At 45.4% G+C, this 1620-nt stretch overlaps 1 protein-coding gene across 1 annotated transcript in view; it reads right to left on the bottom strand.

Annotated features, from left to right (window-relative positions):
- Positions 1–354: 354 nt before the first annotated feature.
- Positions 355–1620, bottom strand: part of ZNF622 (zinc finger protein 622) — a 33514-nt gene continuing 32248 nt past the window's right edge. The window contains exons 4-6 of the mRNA XM_007951904.1: positions 1270–1298; positions 474–617; positions 355–374 (exon numbers count right to left, since the gene is read on the bottom strand). Of these exons, the coding sequence (XP_007950095.1) occupies positions 355–374; positions 474–617; positions 1270–1298 (193 nt within the window). The remainder of the gene's footprint in view (positions 375–473; positions 618–1269; positions 1299–1620) is intronic.

Below are 1620 nucleotides of genomic sequence, written 5' to 3' on the forward strand. Positions count from 1 at the left end.
TCCACCAGCTGTTCTGCAGGAGAAAGATGTGGCAGTTTGCTCCTGTAAAGATTCTAGCCTAGGAGACCCTATGGGGCAGTTCTACTCTGTCCTACAGGGTCACTATGAGTGAGATCATGTAAGTACTTGTAAGTACAGTGTATGAGTCAGATCTGACTTCACAGCTCGTGCAATTAACCACTAGGGTCCTATTTCATTCCTGTGTGGAGCCACCAGGATCATTTCACCCTCTGATGATTACTAAACATCTTTTGAAAAAGTGAAAGAAGACTGCATTTTCTAGAAAATTACTGTGCCAGAAACATGAACTCTCAAGTCATGGAGCTTTGGGCTGACTGTCATGAAATGTCTCTATCAATTGGTGATGGAAGTTCCTGAGCCAGTTAAGTTGCCCCCAGAGAGGCCCCACAGGGCAGCATGGATGGAAACAACCACACCAGAGCCCCCCTTGAAATGCAAGGGTCTGGCCGTACCTGTGCCGTCAGTCCACCCCAGGGCTCTGTACTGCTGCAGGACTCTGCCCACCGCCTTCTTGTTTTTAGCAACCGCCACAGCTCTTGTCAAACCAAACCGCTGTTTGTAGTATCTCATCAAGGAACGATGGCCGACTCTGGCACCTGATTTTCAAGAGCGAGACGGAAACACTGAGTAGGATAGTTTCTCAAGGCAGAGCTCTAAAGCAATAGCTTTCCCAGTCAGAAACGCTGTGCCAGACAAAACGGCGCTCTCCTGCCACCTGCTGAAGAAAGACAAAACAGCAAGTAAAAGGGAGAGGAGGAGGGAGAGGCAAGATTGCCACAGGACAGACAAGTTAAAGTCGGCCACTGTGAAGGGAAAAACGCAGCACACTGACTGCACTTACACATGCTAGGCCTCCCTCAAAATCACAACGCACAATACTAACACAGATCACAGGGGGAGGGCCGGGTCGAATGGGAGAAGATACGGAAAATGCGAATTCCTAAAAAAAGACCATACTTACTGGACTGATAGAGACTAGAAAAACCAACCCCAACACTATCATCCTAAAATGTCATTTGAACTTGGATTTGAAGCTATTTCTGCAGGTCATCTGTCAGCCAATAACAGAAGTATGTAATATGTTTAAGGGAGTAACATGCTCCCTTAAACAAGGAACTATATAAGAACAAATGGTCAACAGTTACCGAAAAGCAATGAGAAGGCAGGAAGGGGAAGGGAAGCTAGATCAACAGAAACAGAACAAGCAGAATGGCAATGATGAGACTGCCGACAGTGTGAAAATGGTACCCAACGCCACAGGAACACCTGTGTGAGAACTGTTAAAGGGACACAGATCTGTTGGGCAAACTGTCCCCTAAAACACAGTCTAAAAAAACAAAACAAAAAAGTCACAGAGAAATAAGGGATTTTAGCCTGTTTTAAATACAAAGAAAATTAAACACAGAGAGTGGTCCTGATGTTGCTGTCTATCCTCCAGTCAGGGACTTGAACAGAGATCAGCCCACCTTTCCTTTGCTTAAATATTCTACTGCAGTAGTTCTCAATCAAGGGCAGTTTTACCCATCCATGCTCAGGGAACATTTGACAATGACTGGAGATATTTTTGCTTGTCACAAATGTAGAAGTGCTACTGGCATC

This window comes from Orycteropus afer, unplaced genomic scaffold (genome assembly GCF_000298275.1).
Source record: "Orycteropus afer afer isolate SDZICR_OR568_19922 unplaced genomic scaffold, OryAfe1.0 scaffold00317, whole genome shotgun sequence".
NCBI classification, from domain to species: domain Eukaryota; kingdom Metazoa; phylum Chordata; class Mammalia; order Tubulidentata; family Orycteropodidae; genus Orycteropus; species Orycteropus afer.